Source organism: Pelecanus crispus, chromosome 19, assembly GCF_030463565.1.
Source record: "Pelecanus crispus isolate bPelCri1 chromosome 19, bPelCri1.pri, whole genome shotgun sequence".
In the NCBI taxonomy this organism is placed as follows: Eukaryota; Metazoa; Chordata; class Aves; order Pelecaniformes; family Pelecanidae; genus Pelecanus; species Pelecanus crispus.
This window is the reverse complement of record NC_134661.1, coordinates 4,352,932-4,370,885: the sequence shown is the minus strand read 5'-3', so window position 1 is coordinate 4,370,885 and position 17,954 is coordinate 4,352,932. Positions and strand designations below refer to the sequence as shown.

General features: G+C 49.4%; 1 protein-coding gene across 1 annotated transcript; it reads right to left on the bottom strand.

The window, feature by feature from the left end:
• Nucleotides 1-5,276: 5,276 nt before the first annotated feature.
• BSX (brain specific homeobox) lies at nt 5,277-7,147 on the bottom strand. Its single transcript, XM_075723380.1, has 3 exons — nt 6,883-7,147; nt 5,647-5,843; nt 5,277-5,513 (listed from the first exon to the last, which is right to left on the bottom strand). Exons 1-3 carry the CDS (start codon nt 7,145-7,147, stop codon nt 5,277-5,279), a joined length of 699 nt encoding a protein of 232 aa, XP_075579495.1.
• Nucleotides 7,148-17,954: the final 10,807 nt, after the last annotated feature.

Sequence of the window (17,954 nt, the reverse complement as noted above, 5' to 3'; positions counted from 1 at the left end):
AAGAAAGGACCAACTCTGGTGACTGCCTGCGTGGCGTGAGAAAGAGCTCTAGATGCACAAAATCACAGCGATAGGTAAAGGTGGTGAATCTCCACCGGTGACAGCTGGCAAGGGTGAGTTAAAGCAGCCTGCCTTACAGAAGAGCCTGCTTTGAACAGAAGTGATACCGAGCCAAAAACCAGGGTAGAGCAGATGCTAAAGAAGCATCCAGCAGCTCAGCAAGAGCTTTGCATAATCGTGAGTGCAGAGCGGACAGCTGCAGGTAATACCACGGGGCTAGTTTTCTGTGTGTCATAGGAGCACTTAAGGGTTTGTTCCAGCAGTCACAGCAAAGCCAACAAGATACACAACACCGGAGGATATTGAGTCTTTACTTTAGAAAAGCAAGCTGAGTGGTCTCAGCAATAGCTGAGCAAAGCGAGTCACAAAATTTAGCCAGCTTGTCTTTGCTTCTGGCATTTCAGAAACCTGTATCGTAAAGTTACCTCATTATCGTGAGGTAAAGCCAGCTTCTTCCTTGAAAGACTATCTGTACCCCAACAGCTAGCAAAGGCGCTGCAGTCTGCTGTGGGATCACCCTTTCTTCTCTTAAGCATACACTTTACACCCACCTGCCTTTATCACCGAGCGCAATGTATTGCTACTGTATGAATACCGACTATGTCAGTAGCTGTAGCCACCCCAAGGCTCTTCTAGCAACGGAGCTAGAAGCATTCCATCTAAGCTTATTATGCTATAGACACATGACAAATCCAAGACAGAAATAAGCCACTTTTTAAGCTGAGGAAGACCATCTGAGCAGGAGGTTGCAGTTAATTAAGGTGATGCTGTTTGTTATTGTGACTAGGAGAGAGGAAGAACAAAGTCATCAGCTCAGGAGGCTCCAACACTCAGGAGTTCGCAGAGTCGGCATCTTCTCTGCGTTCACCTACCCCTCCTCTGCTCCTCAGCGAGGCCCACGCCTGCAGAAACTTCACTTCAGAAAAAACAATGGAAAAAATTGCACTAAGTCCATCAGCCAGCAGAGAGAGAAACAATGAGAGGAAGTCGTAGAAAGAATTTTACATAGCGCACGCAATGCCTGGATCATTTGCTGGGCCTGGCCGTAGGTTATTTACACCTTCACCAAGGACAGCCCATGGTACTTTCAGGGCTGACACTACACCTGCATTTATTAGCAAGACTTTGGAAATTATTCGCCCTGTAACTGGCCATACAGCCTGCATATCTGATCTGCTTTTACATAGCTCTGACCCTAGAAGGAAAAAAAACTTGGATTGGAACTGTTTTCCAGTCCCATAAAGGTTAAAAATGTCAAGGGCAGCAGACAGGAAAATGCTCAAAATCAAAACAGAAAGCAAAGGTTCATGGAAGGATTTTATAGACCATCTTTTAATTTTCTTTCATGAAAACAACAACAAACGTTAACCACTGAGGTGTTAAAATCAATTAACAGGAAACAATTTCATTTCAAAAAAACTCACAGAAGAATTTTAATGCAAATCAATACTTCAGTGGATTTCTTGAAAAATAGGAAGTCATAGAATCATAGAATGCTTTGGGTTGGAAGGGACCTTGAGAGATCATCCACCAAGATTTTATTTCCTCCAAGCCATTTCCACCCCAGCATTTTCCGAACAAACACATAAATATTTAAAAAAGAAAAAAAAACAAAACCAAAGCAAACCCTAAACAATCTCTCCTCAAGCTTCTTGGGGAGAGCAGCAAAGGGAAAGCAGGAAAAAGTCAGCAGTTGTCACTGAATAAGTCAGGACCTGGGAATAAAAACTCATTTCATTTATTCTAAGAGAAAAATCTCTGAAATAAACAAACAAAACGCCTCCCCAGCCCTTCCTTCTTCCCAAGACCCTCTCCACTTTCCAGACACACGATAACCTCTTCCCAACAGACCATGCAGAAACTGCAGCCTCCTGCCAGCAGCCCGCAGGCACTGCTGCCCAGCCTGGAAGGGGCTGGCTGGCGAGGGAGGGGGTGTCTCAGGCAGCGACCATTTCCTTCCTCTGTCTCAGTCTCAGGGGTTTTGCCCTTGTTCACACCAAACTCTCTGGGACAAGCAGCCTGTTCCCAAAGCCTTCTCCTGTTACCTGCAAGGCTCAGTGCTACGCCACTGCAGGGTCCGGGCTGGGATGGGGACTTCCCGGGGTCGGGTGGTTCACGTTCCGCGTGTATTTGTCACCGAGGTTGCTAGCCATCAGTGGCTTTGCTTGTAAACACGATGGTAATTTTAAATGTTAGCCAAGGTGCCTAGAACCGCAGAGAGGTGAGGATAAGTGGGTGTTTGTAGATTTGATTTTATTTTATTTTATTGATCAGTAAAAGTACTTTGTGAAGAAGAAAGTTCCTGTAGTGGCAGTGGAGAGGCAGCAGAGACTCGAGTGGTATTTAATTCATATTCTGACCCTTCCTCATAGACCTGGCACATCCTAAGTGTGATAATGCTGGTGGCAGAAAGGGGAACGGGCTCTTTGGCACACCTCTGTGCCCCTCGCTGCTGAAGGGGTCCCGCGAACACGGCCCTGCCCAGGGCACTGAGGTGAGGATACCGGTGGGTTTTCGCTGCCCCGCCCTCACGCGCTGCCATCCGCAGCGCTGCCAGGGCTGTGGCACACTAAAGGTCCTGTGCCGCAGAGCCTGCTCCTGGACAAACTGCCAGTGCCTGCACCTCAATCCCAGGATCCTTCCCTCCCTCGAGAACCACCCTAAATATTGCCCACCCATGGGTGTGCAAATGCCCCCGGCCCTGCTACTGCAGCAGAGATGAGCGCTAACTTTTGGGGTGTTTTGGTGCAGCGGGAACGTACTTGGTCACCCAGCATCTGATCACCCCCCGATCTGCGTCGGGAGGGCAGAGCCTGGCAGTGCCCGCCGGCTGACACCGCCATTTGCTTGACATCCACGGGATGCCTTGCAAAAGAGCGGTGTGAATGCACAGAGGAGGAAAAAGTTGCTTTTACATGTCTGTGCCCAAAAACTTCTGTCATTTGTGCATCTTAATCTTCTACTTTTACTTTCTCCTGCCTTTTTCTTTGTGTTCTTCCCACCTCAGAGTATTTTACACACCTTTGTCTTTAGTAATAAGAGAATGAACAATTCTTTGCGCAAGTAAAAGGAATCACATACAAATGTAAAGAAACAGGATTTTTAATATCCCTTTTCATTCACATGCAATTTTTTTTTAATAATTACATCTTTATACTTGCTCCTAATATCCTCTCTCACTAAACTAAAGGGCTTTCTCTCATATTTCCCTCAATACTTTGCTGCCCAATCCTATCACCAAAGGCAAGTCCACCCAAGTGACTGGCGTGGTCACTGACCCCCGCAGCAGAGTGCGAGTCGCCAGGCGGGCTCCGAGCCGGGCGTCCGTACCGCACCGCACGCTGCGGTGCACGGCCCTGGGAACAGCAGCAGTAGACGTGGTCAGAAAAAAAATTACCATGTAAATATCATGGTAGAACTTCTCTTTTATACCACTTTTTATAATTCCTAATGAAATGCACACGCGGGGGGATGCTGACAATCAGCACAGAGCAAAATGAACAAAATACTTGGTGGGCGACTGAGCACGGACGCAAACGACGGCATCGAACTGAAAGGTTTTCGAGGCAGTTTCCGTCACCTCCCTGCCTACGGCCGGGTAGGTGTTGAGAGAAGAGCGGAGCCACGCAGCTGGGAGAAGCGTTTCCAGCCAGCGACGTGGCAATGTGAAATGACCTGCTGTACCCTGCGCTTGGCTCTCTGCAGTGCTTCAAATCACACCAAGGCTTTAGGAGGAAATGGGTTGGTTTACCTTCCAAATTATAATTTTTAGGGAGCTGGGTGGCATTTCAGCAGAATTTGTTGATGAAAATGATTGTCCTGGAAATATTTATAAACACCGGGTAAAAAACAACTAGCCATTTTCTGGACAGATGGTTGGGTATTGGTTATTTCCCCCCTCCAACGTGTGATCTTTATTATCTTATGTGTATAAAACATAAAGGGAAACCCACGAAAAGGAAACAAACATACACATTTCAATCATCTATATTTTATATATTAAACAGGGACACATTTTCCCTCACAAAATCACATGTCCCGTAATCCAAAATGCCCTGAAAATACTAAAGACACTGGACAACCAAATTAACTTCCCGTTTTAAAAAGGAAAAAAAAAAAGGAAAAAAAAAAAATTAAATAACCTAACGAGACACCGACATGCCAGCGGGTTGCTGGTGCAGCGGGGGCTGCGCAGACAACATCTGAGCCAGCCCAGCCGCTCCTCCAGGATTTTACCGAGGAAAGCCCCAGCCCTCCCCCGGAGATGCGGAGCCTCCGCCGCGCTCCCAGCGCATTTGCCAGCCAGCAGCTCACCACAGAGAGGAAGAAAAAAAAAAATTAAAAAAATCTTAATTTACCTGGAAATTAAACCCCTTTCCCTGGCAGGAAGGTAAAGGCAAAGCGAGCACGGACGGTGACTGCTCTGACTGCAATACGGAGCTCAAAGAGGCGACGGGACAGATGCAGGCGAGAGGGGGGAACAGGAGCCAAACTTGGGAGCAGCTCTGGGGCTCTTTGAGAGGAAAAGAAAAGTATCCGGAAGGTGATTCGCACCTGGAAGCCGGCAGGAATCAGGCTGCCGATGCAGGTGGTTCTCCAAGCTGTAGAAATTCTCTTTGCTGGCTGGGATTGCCTTTGCTCCGCGCAGCGCTGGCAGGAGCGAGTTATTCGTGACGCTCCCCCCTTCCCTTCCCCGTAGCGGAGTCAAATAAACGGTAATTTTGGTCTTACCTGTTTCTTCGGAGGGCGTTTCTATAATTTTTTTTTTTTTTTTTTTTGAGTACATGCATGTCCTGGAAGCTCTGCCCGGGATCAGGCCCGACCCGCGAGGGGGGGGCGGCGGCAGCGCGCTGCCACGGGCACAGGTTTTATTTTAAAATTAGACGAGTTTAAAATTAGGCGAGTTCGGGGAACGGAGACAAGTCCGGTATTTCGAAGGGAAGGGGGAAACTTGAAGGCAACTCGCCGCGTTTGGCTCTCCCCAGCGGGATTTCCAGGCAAAGCTCAGGCTGGGGGCGATGCTGGGGGTTCGCACCCCCGGCCCCCTCCGAGGCATCGCTGCCCTCGGCCCGGGCCCGCCCGCCGGGGAGGGGGCTCCCCCCGCATGCACAGCTCCTGCCAAAACCCCGACCCCCGTCGCTCTGGGCTGCACCCGGGGCTGGGCGGGCGGGGGGGGGGGGGGACCCCGGGGCCAAGCCGGGCCGCCCCCGGCGCTCCTAGAGGCGGTGGGGGCCGGCGCAGAGCTCCCCCTCCTCCAGGATATCCACCTCGTCCTCGGGCTCCGGGAGCAGGAAGGGGCCGGGGGGGCCCTTGCGGGGCTCGGCCCCGGGCAGCTCGGGCTCGGGCGAGCTCTGCTCCCGGCTCTCCTCGCCGCCCGGGGGCTTGGGGTCGTCCTGGCTCTTCCGCAGCTGCTTTTTGTGCTTCATCCGACGGTTCTGGAACCAGGTTTTCACCTGGGGAGAGCGGGAGTGGGGGGAGAGAAAGAAGGAAAAAAAAAAAAAAAAGGGAATAAAAATTGGAAAGCGAATGTGGGGATGCTGCAGGGGCTGGGGGGGGGCAGAGCCCTTCCCGGCGGGACCCCCGTACCTGGGTCTCGGAGAGGCTGAGGGCCGTGGCCAGCTCCACCCGCTCGGGCGTGGAGAGGTAACGCTGGATCTCAAACCTCTTCTCCAGGCCGGAGAGCTGCGAGTCGGAGAAAACGGTGCGGGCTTTGCGGCGGCGGCAGTGCTTCCCGGGCAGCTCGGCGTGAGCGTGGTGCGGGAAGAGGGCTGGCACCGGCATTCCTGGGGGGACACACGGCGGGGGCTCGGGCAGGGAGCGGGGCCCCCCCCCGCCTCCTCTAGTGTTATTTTTCTCCTTTATTTCGTTTTGGAGGTGGCTTTATTGCTTCGGTTTGGGGGGTCTCGTTGCTGTGAAAACACGGGGCTTCGCGAAGCGCTTCGCCCGCCCCAGCCAGGGAAAGGGGGGCTCAGCCCGGCGAGGCTGGCGGGGAAACCTTCCCCCCCCCCGGCTGTTAAACCGCAACGAAACGGGCGCGGAAAAAAGCGGGGGGAGCCCTGGAAAAGGCTGGGAGGGGAGCGGGCAGGAGGAGAGCCGCGGCCGGTGCGCGACTTGCGCTGCCCGCTGGAAAGTCGGGAGGAGGGTCCTCAAAAAAAATGTGTGGGAAAAATACATTCATAATTATTTGTTCAAGTCATTAGTAATGCATTAGCTTATGTCTTATTGTATCATAAAATAACACAAGACACATAATCTCCTTTTTCTGTTAAAAAAATACACTCAGATCCAGAAGAGATTTGGGAATTTTGTCAACAGAGATTCCAGGGCGAGGAAGGGGCGCGGGGAGGGGCTGAGCGCGGGTCCCTGCTCCGGGGGGGAGCCCCGGGCTCCGGCCGGCCGGGGGGAGCCTGTCCCAGCCTGGGGGGAGCCGGCACGGCCCGGGGGGGGAGCCTGTCCCAGCCCCGGGGGGGGAGCCTGTCCCAGCCCCGGGGGGAGCCGGCACGGCCCGGGGGGGGGAAGCCTGTCCCAGCCCCGGGGGGGGAGCCTGTCCCAGCCCCGGGGGGAGCCGGCACGGCCCCGCCGTGCGGGGGGCAGCCAAGCCCGGACGCCGTCTGCAGGGGCAACGCGCGGAAAAAGAAATGTTACCGGTCCAAAAATAATTTTTTTTTTTTTAAAAAAGGGGGTAAAGAGAGGGAAACCCTCAAGGTCTCGGGCGACCAGGCGGCCGGCAAGCCGCAGCGCGCTGGGCTCCCTCCCCGACAACGAAGCCGGCGCTGCCCGGGGGCTTCGGGCGGCTCCTGCCCCGCGAAGGGCTGCACTTACCCGAGGCGGTGAGGAAGTAGGGGTGGTGGTGGTGCTCCGGCTTGTGCAGGGCAGGGTGCGGGTGAGGCGCCAGGAGCGTCGGGGTGGGCATCAGGGGGTACCCATAGTCCAAGAGGGGGACGCGGGAGGCCAAGGAGCCGGGGAAGTGCTCGGGGGGCGCCTCCCGCAAGGGCTTGGGCTTGTGCAGCAGGATGTCCTCGATGAAGAAGGAGGTGGGCCTGGGCGCGGAGACGGGGTGCACGGGCGAGGTGAAGTTCAGGTTCATTGCGGTCGTCCCCGCCTGGGGCAGCGGGGAAAGCAGGAGCCGGGCTGGGCGCTGGCTGCGGCGGGGAGAGGGCGGCCGGCTGCACCTCCCGGGCCCGAGGATGAGAAATAAAAATGATGATAACAAATAAAAAACAATTTAAAAAAAAAAATCCGGAGCAAATTCAAATGATAATAATCTCTCTCTATATATATTCCCCCAGTCAGAAGTCAAGCGGAGGAGCCGGGGGATGCGAGGCGGGTGGGTTTGGGCTGCGCGGGGAGATGCGCGCCTTTGAGGCGCGGTGGGAAGGGGGCTCCAGCGAGCCAATAGCGAGCGGGCGGGCGGGGGGACGGGCCCGCCGGGCCACCCAAACCACCGCCGGGCCACCAACCCACCGCCGGGCCACCCAACCCACCGCCGGGCCACCAAAGCACCCCCGGGCCACCAAAGCACCCCCGGGCCACCCAACCCACCGCCGGGCCACCAACCGACCGCCGGGCCACCCAGACCACCGCCGGGCCTCCAAAGCACCGCCGGGCCACCCAACCCACCGCCGGGCCACCCAGACCACCGCCGGGCCACCCAGACCACCGCCGGGCCACCAAAGCACCCCCGGGCCACCCAACCCACCGCTGGGCCACCAAAGCACCGCCGGGCCACCAAAGCACCGCCGGGCCACCCAGACCACCGCCGGGCCACCCAAAGCACCGCCGGGCTACCAAAGCACCGCCGCGGCGCGGAGGGGGCGCGCAGCACCCCGGCAGCGCGGTTGCCCTCGGCCCCGGTCCGAGCGCCAGGGCTGGGGCTTTTTCCCAAACAGGAGCGTCTCCTCCTTTTTTTTTTTTTTTTAAAGGGAAAAACTTGGGGGTGGGAATAGCGGCGCTTTGCCGCCCGTCCCACGCTCCGCTCCTAACTGCCCCCCCACACGCAGTTTGTGCCTCTCGCTCAGGTTATCCCCCCGGTGCGGGTTTGTTCCCATCCATTCCCCGCTCAGTGTTGTGCTAACACTTTTTTTTGTGTGTCTGTGTCTTTCCTCTGTTTGTCTTTTTTTTTTTTTTTCTCCCCCCCCCCCCCCCCCCCCCGCCCCTAATCTGTAACATTCATTTCCCCGGAGTCAATTTGCTAAAATGAGGGTGATATACCACATCATAGCCGAGATAATTTCGATGCGCATCTCAGAAAATTGCTCTAATTATTGGTGTTAAACTCAGGGAAATTAAAAGAAGGCACTTCTCCTTCATCTCCTGATTTTAAGCTCTAATTTGTTGAAATCGAGTTGTCATCACAATTCCAATCACTACCGTTAATAGTAAAAGTGTTCTAATAGAGCCAGAATTCGCGCAACCCATGCTATTAGATAATTAAGAAAGATGTTAGAAAGGCAAGTGCTAATCCTTGGGCACACGGACAGCATTTCCAGCTGATCCAGCAGGTAGAACAAATTAATTACCAGAATCAATTAGTCCTAAAAGTACAGTTCTCAGGGTAAGCCATGTCTTCCATATGGATGAGCTGGTAAATGGTAAATAGATGAGGAAAAAAACCTTCGAAAGAATAGAAATGGCAATCGGCCGGGTTTAATGAATCTGGAACCCGGAGCGCCCGAGTTTTCCAGCGGTGCCGTCTGTCTGCGCCGGGCACGATCCTGCGTGGGCGAGGGCACGGGCACCCCCCACCCCCCACCCCCGGGCAGAGCCCGCTCGGGGCTTTCAGAACAACGAGGGGTGACGCGTGGGAGCTTTTGAAATACCGATGTGGCTCCTTCATCAGTTCCACCGGGCCAAAACTCGGGGAGGAGCGGAGAGCTCCCCGGGAAAACCCGCGGGAGCATCCCTCTGTAGCCAGGCAGGGCGTGTTACAGCCACGCACGCTTCGCTTTACGCGTGTAGTGCCCACGCGTGGGCAGGCACCGCCGCGCTCACCACGCACGCAAGCGACACACACACATATATATATGTATATGTATATCCCCCGCCCCGTATGGATGCGGTGCTGCGCCGAGGCAGGAGCGCTTCGGGAGGCGCAGGGCTGCGGGAAAGGCTCGCCCGCCGCGGAGCTGCCTCTCCCACTGCTGCCGGCAAAACTCCCTCTTCTGCTCCAGGAAAAAATAAATTAAAAAAAAAAATTTAAAAAAAAAAAATTTCTGTTGCAGCCACCCCTCCTGAAACGCCCATTTCGGCATCAACCCGGGATTTTGGCCGGGGGTTTAAAAATGCAACAGGCTAACAACTTTCTCTGCGGAGCAAATGAGTAAGCAAATGAATTAACGGTGACGAAAGGGGTCTAATGCCCACCTTGTTAACGGAGGGAGCACAGCCAGGGGTGTGTAAGCCGCTTGGCTGGCCATTTCATCAGCTGAGATTGCTTCTCCGCGAGGGCTGGGGCTTTACTCATCACTGGGGGGCGGGGGGGGGTGTATATATATGTATTTAAAGCAGATCTGAAAGGTTAAAGACATCTTACTTCAGCCAGATTGGATCACGGCTTTAGCTGGCTTGCCTGACAGCCACATTCAGAGGGGCTGCTTTTTAGAGTCCCTCTTTATTTAGGGTACAGCTGGGGAGGGGGGAATGGAGCCGCTGTCTTGGTGTTACCTTGCAGCAACGGCAGAAAACCCGGCCCCAAAGCGGGCAGTGGCGCTTCAGGCACCGCAGCCTCTGCCTGGTCCTAATTCAAGGGCAACAGGCAGAGGTGGTGGCCCCTTGTCCCTGGAGAAGTCCCCTGAAAGGAAGGTAGACCCCAGGAAGGGGGGACCTCTGCACTGCAGTCCTCACACCCAGAGATTTTTTACATTTAACATTTCATGGATTTTTTGTGACAGGAAGGGGGTGCCAGGTGCTTCCCACCATCAGCGGGTGGTGTTGGCAGGGTGGCCTCTTTGCCCTACAAGCCTCTTACCTATTTTTTCCCCTTTTGGCCCTCTTCTGCAGGTCCCCACAGTGATGGGGACCCAGCAGTATGGATCTCACCCCGGGACCCCCAAACACCCCCAGCCCCGGCTGCACCCTGGGCCCTCTCTGATGACCAGCTCCCAGGTCACAGACTAGCCCTTTTTTCTGGCTGGCCAGGCATATGTACACAGGTACATATTCCTATATATTTTTACATACACACACAATTCTATTTGCTGCCAAATTCACAGGTGAGTCAAGGCTCCAAAGAGACCCTCTGTGGCCTCCTCTCAATGGAGCGGGGTCCCCTGTTGAGGTGATCCCACAGCTTTTCCCCAGATTTGGCAAAAACTGCCCTAAACCTGAGGAGAAGCTGAGGTCTCGCTGGACTGAGGGACACATCTAGGAGAGAAAACGAGAGGGACTGGGGTCAGTGCAAGGCAGGGAGAAGCAGCAGGTTTGGCTGGTTTACTCACTGTGAGTTTCCCTTCCCGTGGCAAGGAGACCAGAATTGCCCCTCGACGCCGTGCTCTTGCATCCTGCCCTGAACACCTTGTGGGACAGCATAATGTCTCGCCCTGCAACCCAAAATGATTCAGACCTCCTCCAGAGGCACGTGCCTGTGGACCCAAGCGGCCACACTACTGTGGAGTTTGTTCCTTGTTTCTTCAATAAAATAAAATTATTTCTGCAGGCTCAAAGAGCTTTATAAACTTTGCTGGTAGCGATGCACGTATATGCCCCCCATATATGTATACGCACACATGCCCCTTTCATGATTTAATAGCATCACACACGTGCTTTGCTTACATAAACACCAGTTGTCATTACTTGCACACTTAAGATCATTTGAAGGTATTACGGGAAAATTTTGCCCAGGAAAACAGAAATTTTTTTGACTTAAAACCTAGGGGGTCATTTAGAAGGTCGGTGCAGCTACATTGATGTTGGTAGCTTTATTTCAGTGTGTTGCATTAGGGGTAAATTTGGTGTGGTTTAAAAATACATGCACTTACCTTCCTGTGGCTCTTGAGGAGGTAAGGTAGCTTGGGAGCCCAGCCTTTTCATGCCTTTCAAGACAAATCCACTCAAAAAGGAAGGGTTAAATTAAAAACAGACAGCCTTGATATGATCAAACTGGGAGCCTGGCTGCAGGAAAGAGGTCTGAAGAGCTCAGTTTGAGTAGCCACACACATAACGTAGAGAGAAGTCTTTTGAACACAAAGCATGGCTTAATGGAGAATGTTCCATGCATGATGCTTCAGGAAAAGATGTCTCTGCACCCTGAAGGAGCGGGGTGCCTCTGCCCAGGGCTCACTGGGTGCTGCTGGCGAGAGGGAAAAACACTTCTGTGCTTCACTGCAGCCGCTTTCCCCATCTACATCCCGTCTGCCTTTGCCTACATCTACCCTTTTCCGCAGGTCTCCAAGACCTGTCTCACCTGGCACCCAATCCTGCCTCTTACCACCTTGCAAACTCTCTGTGGAAAATCGTGGCTCCTAGGAGCCCAGCGATACCCTGTTCATGACAAGAGAGATCTTTTTAAATTCATCTTAATTGATGAATTATGTCAATAAGAGTGCAGTTAAAGCTGGTGGTGGGAAGCCCCTTCAGTACTAAGTTAGTTCTGCACTAGAGGTTTTTGCTGGCATTTCAGCATGGCCAGAGATAATATTTTAATGTTGGCAACCCTCCAGTATGCCTTGACACCAGCTCAAGTTCGAGGAATGCTCGGTGGATGGGTTTTGTGGTTAAGCTCTACCTAAAACAACAGGGCTCAGCAGGTTGTCTCGGGATGGATGGTGCACACGACAGGGCTGGTAGAGGGTGGGAGGGGAAAGACAGTGTCAGAGAAGAGTTTACCTCCTAACCGGGGATGATGGCAGCACCAGAAGATCCAGCCAGGTCTTCCAAGGCTCACAACTCTGCCATCCCTTGGCTTTGGCTGCCTCGAAAATACGTCGTCCCGCAGCCCACAGACTGGCACTCTCCTTCATTTGTAGCTGAGAGGAAGAGAAGACAGAATGAGAAATAGAGAAGTATTCAGCCTGCTGATTTTATTCCAAGACAATAAACACTCAGGTTAAAAGCTGAGTCTGTGTTACTCTGACAGAATCACTGAATCTACTCACAAACATCACAGTAATTTCAAGGCTACCGTCCTAGGTAAAAAGCACAGGGGGGATGGAAGCATTGCTGACACGAGGAGACCACATTAAGAGATGATTGAGACAGGAAGGTAATTTTGAGGCTTGTATCACTATCAATAACTGCAAGAAAATTGGGGATAAGAAGAGATATGGCATCAATGACAGGCAAAATTTAAATTTAAACAGTAAAAGCTTAGACTGGAGCTTCCTTACACGGCTCCCAAACCCAACTCCCTATGCATGGGCTCAGGCGTTTCATTCCTAAATCCAGAATTTTATCTCTGTACTGAAAATTTGCCTCATTAGCTGATAATCCTGAGCATTTTCTGAAGGCAGGGTACTCACAAAAAGAGAATGAAAGTATTAACATCGACAGGTTTGGTCTAAACACTTCCCCTGAAATAGTGACTCTGATTAACAAAGACCTAGGAACTTTTTAATTATCGAATATTTGGTTTCAAATTCAGCAGAATTATCTGTACTGTTCCAAAACACGGCAAGATTATTCCTACTTTCTTTTTTTTTTTTTTTTTTTTGGAATGAGCCAGAAATTGGGAGGGAGGCTTACAAGTTTCCCTGGGACCTGCTTTCCATTAGTCTTCTCTTCATTTGGTTACATATCAATTCCTCCTCTTTGTGTGACCAACCCATGGGCATTGCTTACTCCCTCGAGGTGAAGGTGGTTATTTCACCCAAGACCATCTGTACTTCGGGATCTCGGCTAATCCTTTGCTCTCAAAAAAATCCATTCTTGCTGCTGTAGTCACTGCTTTGCTGTTGCCTTTAGCGCATTAACGCTTATTCGTTTTCTTTCATTCCAGCTGTGTAACAATCATCTGCACAGCTCAACATTTTGACTCACTTTTTTGCACTAATGACTCGGAACTTCCCTAATTTAATGATGTATGAACCTTGTACATCCTTGCTTTTAACCTTCGGGGTAGGATAATCCTCTTTTTCCCTTTCTTATCCATTCATATCCTTTATTTTACTCCCATTGTTTTCCAACTGCTCTTTGTGTTTTTCCTCTGATTATTTGTCATACTCTTTCTGTAGCTCCAGGTTCCTGATGAAAACCTCATATGCCTTTTCTACTTTGAATACATAATCCCCGAGTCTGATCTTAGGCTGGCGTAAGTCAGGAGTAACTTAGATAAAAACCAACAGAGCATATAAATCTAAATGACGCAAATACTTTGATTCTTTTCAATTCCACTCTTTACTTTCCAACTTTAAAGTGTCTCATTTTGAAGCCTTAAAAATAAAAAGCACACAAATGATGCACTTCAAGGCCAGAGGAAGCATTATGACCATCCAGTCTGACCTCCTGAATCACACGAGCCAGAGTTTCATCCAGTAACTCCTGTATCAAACTCATAAAAAACATCCAACCTAGGTAGACAGTGGAATAAGAATACCGCTTTTCTAACTCTTTATGTTTGATATATCACAACATATACATAGGAAATACATGTTTATAAATAGGGCGAGTGAGCAGCTTTCTCTTATCTCTAGATCTCCAACAAGCCTCTCCATTCTTCTGTATTTATATTTTGACTAGCTCCATTGAAAATCTGTGATTATTTACAAACTTCGCACTAAGCTTTTGTAAATATGATGCAGCCTTCAGTTAAAAGGTCAATCTCTACTAGAGAGTAGCTTTTACAAATCACTTAGGGGAAGCCCCAGCATACTGGCTTAGTTTGTCCTCCTAGTTTAAATACACAAATTGTTATATCGTCTTACGCTGATAGAAGATGTACACAAATGTCACGTCCTACATACATCTCTCACACCGGCTGTGCCACATGCACGGGGACGGTCACGACCTGATGCTGTCTTAGCTGATCATTTTGTTAAAAGAAAAAGAATCATTCTTTATTGAAAGATAATTAAACCTTTTTCTTTCATGTTTGCTCCAAACAGATTGCAAAACTAGTTGGACCTAGTTTACAAAAAAGATAACCTTTTTGATGATCAAAGGAAGAGATTGGTTCCATTACTTGCATTAGTCAGAGTTGTCTGTGCTGTGGCCTTCAGAATAAAGGGAGAAATGTACTTTAGAAAGATCTGAGTAACACACTTTACTCGAAACATTTTTGTATTATATTGCTTCTTGACTGTTTCAGCTTACTCTGTATCTGTGCACTTTATTTTAAGCACTCCAGAAGTGGATGACAGGTCTGGGGGAAAAAGATAGAATCTAGTCAGCATCTCGCAAATGCATCTTCAAATAATGCTTTAAAACTGGAAATTACATTTTGAAATGGCATTTTGTACATTTCCAAGGATGAGGTATTCAAATGGCGATATGTTGTAATATAATATTGTCTAATGTTAAAAACACTTTCTCACATTTGTCAATATTATTTTTAAATGGAAATATTAAAATGCTTTAGGACATCTGAGACAAGTAATGATGCAGGCGGATGCCTCATAATGAATTAGTAAGATAATATTTGCATGATTTTGCCACGCTTCAAAAAATAAACTCAGTTTACTTAGTTCAGCAATATTTCATTCAGTCCAGCTATTCCTTGTTCTTTCTGATATTTTATTTTCATATGATGTCCTGCAAAAAAAAAAAAAAAAGAAACTTGTACGTCCCTCTCTAACTTTCCTCTTTCTCCTTACCGTGGTAAGGTTTTACCAGAGCAGGCAATTTCAGTCAGATCAGTCGGACAGTTAGCAGTTTCAAGCATACACTTTCCCAAGATGTTTCACAAGTACGTGGCTGAACAGTAACTTCATCATCGCAGCGTGAGCTGCCCTGCGAGGCCGGAGGGGCCCTCGCCCCCAAAGCCCGACTGCCTCTTTCAGGTCGGGTGTAGCAAAAGCAAATGCACAAAAATTAGATACCACGGGGATTATAACAGTTTTAGCAGTAGGTGAGGGAAATCCAACTGACTAAAAAGCTGACCATGGTTTCTAATGTGGAAAAAAAAGCAGGAGTTCCCTCCAGCCATCCCTCACCGCCAAAATGCGGGCACCTAGCGCAGCCAGCAGGCTCCCTCCCGGGGATAGGGGATGCGTGGCCAGGGCCTATTCAGGCAACAGGACAGCACTATAGGATCATCTTTAATTATTTCTTGAAGTCTAAAGGTGCTTCTAGGGGGAACAGTAACTTTCTGACAAATGTAACTGGACTACGGGATCAGCTCTGCTTCTTGGATGCGTGCTGCAGAATTCTGTATTTGGGCTAAGCACAGTCTGGATAGCAAAAAGACTTACACGTTACAAGGTTTTCAAGACTTCCCCAGTTTGAAGAAAAATCATTACATATGGAGTTTGGATTTTTTTTTTAGAGCAGGAGAAGCGTGATGGAAAACTACACAGACTTAGAAACAGGCTACAATTTCTTACTTATGGGACGCACAAATTTGATGGTTTTGGTCGTGATTTAGCTTCCACCCAGCTAGTATTTTTCATAATCAATTATGGGGTTTCCTATTTCATAAATATGTTATCTGCTCTTCAAAGCTAGTGTTAGAAACGATCAATGCAATGTAATCACCGGGTTCACCAATGCAAAGAACGCATTTGTTCTCTGCCAAAATCTGCTTTTGTTTTCTTTTGACTTCGGGGGGATCAAGCCTTGGCATTCAACAGCCTACAGCCGTCTTTGCAAATTAGTTTGTCATTTGTTATTATAGATGGAAAATTAAACCTAGATGTCCAACAGGTCAAGAGCCATAAGCTTGAATGGAGGAAAACAGCAGCACAATTAGGGAAAACAACATATCATACAAAATGACCTCAGCGCTAAGGGGGTATTTTAGAATATTATGAGCTTGTGCATCTTTCTAACAGGGTCCCAAATAAGAGATGTGTGTGTGCACGCTTGCGTGTCTGCTTGTCTGCGCATTGCTGTCCAACTGAGATCAGTACTTGAGTCTCAAAATAAGTACAAAAAGGAGAATTTTCCAGTTTGTATCCTCTGGCAAATGCAATTTCCCTCCCAACACGCATTAAATTCATTTAGCCTAGTGCATTTTTAATAGACATTATTCATCTATTACCTTAATGAGCTTGTGGTGAAAGCATATTGCCTCCCAATTTTAACAAAAGCAGTCTAATATTGCTGCAGCTTTTTCCCCTTTTGCCTTCTAAGGCAGCAGCACGGAGGGGGGAAGAAAAAAAGCTATAGAGACAGATAAGGTTTTTATTCTGTGTCACAACACTACATTAAGAATAAAACCTTCCACTTAAACACTTAAATGAAAACATCGAGAAACTAATTTACCATTTGTAACCACATGATTTAAGTAGGAGCAGCTTTAATTTTCTTCCCATTTTCCTCATATTCAATGTGAGCCCACATTAGATTTCACTGGCTCAAATCACAACACTTAAAGCCACTTTCATTTTCTTTTTGATTAAATAATTGAAATTCCTGTCACTGCCTGCACTTTACTAGCACACAAATTTTATGTGTAAAGATAAATACTCTTTCTTTCTCCCTTCCCTGGCTGTAGGCTTTTTTTTTTTTTCTGGCTTTTTTTTTTTTTCTCCCCGGTTTAATCTTAAAAGCAGGCAAGGTTTAGTTTATTGATGGTTCCATAAAATGGATCAGTACTCCATTCACCTATTTCGTGGAATTATACCGCCCCCATTAAGTGATTGTTTGGAGAAATTATGGAAAGCCATCTTCTCTAATTTAGCTGTCATCGTTGTAAGGTTATTGCTATCCAATCCTAAAAGGACAGGAAGCCTAGTTACTCGTGTGCTGTTCCCTCTCCCACACGCACATCCATTAATGTCTGAAGCCTGGATTTTTATTTAAGCATTTGTTTCAATTAGGGTAACAAGTTTTATTAATGCTCCCTAATAAGTTACTCTGACAAAATTCAAGACACTTTCCATTGCCGCTCAGTGAATGGCCCAGTCAATATGCAGCATCAATTGGCGCTGCCGGTAATGAGCAGTGGGCTCAAACGCGACTTCCAGCTCAAGGGAGAAACACCGGCAAGGCTCACCCACCTCGGCCCTTCTGACACGTCTTGCAGGGCTGCAGCAAAGCCCCTGTCCATCTCTTTGGCTTTTCACCTTAAGCCGCAGGAGAGGATTAGCACCCTTTAAAACGCGCCTCTAATGGGTCCTGCCGGTGCGCACGCTGAAGAGGCTGGTGGCCGCTTGCTGTCGTCGTCCCACCCGGTCTTGGGCCACGAGGGTGGACAGTTGTCACATCCCGGGGGACGGGGAGGAGGGTGGAGGTGCTCGAGCAAGGTGGTTTCACAGACCCTGGGCTTCGTTATCATTTCTGGCTTAGATTTTGGAGCAAGTGACCCTGCACAAGCTGCTTTGGTCTGGGTCCCCCAAAGAACGGAGAGCTCTAACTCTGATTAATAGGATTTAGACTTGCATACCTCGGTGTCTCTGTGCTTCAGTTTCTTACATATGAAGAGCATACATATCTCTCACGGGTGCTCTGTACTTTTCAGCATCAGCCTCACGATTTAACTCTTCACACTTTTTCATGGTTACTAACTGCGGGAGATTTGACACAAAGTAATAGGTGTTGCTTGAAGACTGCAGCAAAAGACCTACAAAAGACATTTAAGTGAGTTTAGACAGACTCTGGAGCCCCTGTTACTTCCTCGATCTAAATGACGAAGGTTTGTGTAAAACTTCACATGTCCCTCTTCGCAGCCCCATGGAAGCAAACAGAGGAGACAGAACCTGCTCAGGTCCACGCCTGGCCCTGCGGTTTTAATCTGCTTTCCTAAGGCGTCAGGTTTCCCTCATCAGGAGGTGTTGCAGGGTCATGAAGGACGCGGGAGAGGA

What these genes read in the sequence shown, in the direction of transcription:
- BSX (XM_075723380.1), bottom strand. Translation starts at nt 7,147, where the DNA reads ATGAACCTGAACTTCACCTCGCCCGTGCACCCCGTCTCCGCGCCCAGG. An exon ending in CTACTTCCTCACCGCCTCGG is followed by an intron (nt 5,844 to 6,882) that starts GTAAGTGCAGCC and finishes GTGTCCCCCCAG; the next exon opens with GAATGCCGGTGCCAGCCCTC. An exon ending in TCAGCCTCTCCGAGACCCAG is followed by an intron (nt 5,514 to 5,646) that starts GTACGGGGGTCC and finishes CGCTCTCCCCAG; the next exon opens with GTGAAAACCTGGTTCCAGAA.